Raw genomic sequence first — 1337 nt, forward strand, 5'->3', positions numbered from 1 at the left:
CTCCCCCCGCCACGAGGCCTTCCCTGCCTCCGGGCCCCGTGTGGCCCCACGTTCCGCCCTTCACTTGCCCTGCCCCATCTCCCTAGGTTTCCCCTACGAGAAGGTGGTGCAGAGGGTTCTCTACCTCCAAGTCCTGGACTACGACCGCTTCAGCCGCAACGACCCCATCGGGGAGGTGTCCATCCCACTCAACAAGGTGGACCTGACCCAGATGCAGACCTTCTGGAAGGATCTGAAGCCATGCAGCGATGGGAGTGTAAGACCCGGTGGGCGGGGCCTTGGCGGGAGGGCCAGGGCCAGCCGAACGTGTCCCGGCCCCTCCCCAGCCTCAGGCATGCCAAGAGGGCTGTGGGCAGGGGTGCCGACGGCGGGCCTGGGGGAGCAGAGTTCCCACCAACAGCCTGAGCGGGGTGCTTGGAGCCGGGGCCCACCTGGTCTGGGAGAAAGGAACTGGGGCTGTGTTCAGGGAACAGGGGCCCTGAGGGGGCGACGGTACACAGACCTGCCAGGTGAGGGGAGTCGGCGTGACAGGTGGCAGACAGGGATGGGTCAGGGCAGAGGCGGCCTGGTGGCAGTTGGACCAACCAGAGAACTCTGTGGCCGCTGCCCGCACCCTCCGCATGGTCTAGCCGCACCCCTCCCACTGACCAGCCAGAGAGCTCTGTGGCCGCTCCCCACATCCCTCCCCGCCACTGCCATCCCCACGGCCCAACCTCACCCCTCCCTTGTCCCCCAGGGGAGCCGAGGGGAGCTGCTCTTGTCTCTCTGCTACAACCCCTCTGCCAACTCTATCATCGTGAACATCATCAAAGCCCGGAACCTCAAAGCCATGGACATCGGGGGCACGTCAGGTGCTGGGGCTCCCTGCAGCGGAGGACGGGTGGGCTGGGAGGGTCTGGCGCCACGTGGTCCCACGGGATGTGGATGGCAGGGTCCGTGCCATGACTCTCGCCCTGATCCCTGCACCCGTGTCCGGTCCCCATTCCTCCACTCTAGAGACCCGGGCGGCCCATTGTGGCATGCCCCCAGCATCATCTTGGAACTCTGTGTGTCCTGGAACTGGGGAGCAGGGGAACGTGGTGGCGGGAAGACCTGGGCTCCTGCCCTGGCTCTCACACTACCTGTCTGCGTCTTTGGCCAAGATCTGACCTCCCTGAGGCTCGGCTTCCCCGTGGGTGTCAACAGGGGGCACGAGGTGATGGCGAAGGCCTGTCTGCTGATGCCCCCAGGCCCCTCTCGCTCTTGCCTGGGTCCTTCCTCGCGCTCCAGGGAAAGCAAGAGGCTGGAAGGGGGAAAGAGCCTAGGAAGGCCCTCCCCCACTGCCCCCTAACCCTCCC

General features: G+C 66.2%; 1 protein-coding gene across 1 annotated transcript in view; it reads left to right on the top strand.

Moving 5' to 3' along the window:
• The window catches only part of SYT7 (synaptotagmin 7), a 38852-nt gene that overhangs the window by 32466 nt on the left and 5049 nt on the right, over positions 1 to 1337 (top strand). Inside the window, exons 6-7 of the mRNA XM_021707558.1 lie at positions 87 to 256; positions 737 to 851. Coding sequence (XP_021563233.1) covers positions 87 to 256; positions 737 to 851 — 285 coding nt within the window. The remainder of the gene's footprint in view (positions 1 to 86; positions 257 to 736; positions 852 to 1337) is intronic.

Source organism: Carlito syrichta, unplaced genomic scaffold, assembly GCF_000164805.1.
Source record: "Carlito syrichta isolate Samal-C Ts95f unplaced genomic scaffold, Tarsius_syrichta-2.0.1 Scaffold120490, whole genome shotgun sequence".
Lineage (NCBI taxonomy): Eukaryota > Metazoa > Chordata > Mammalia > Primates > Tarsiidae > Carlito > Carlito syrichta.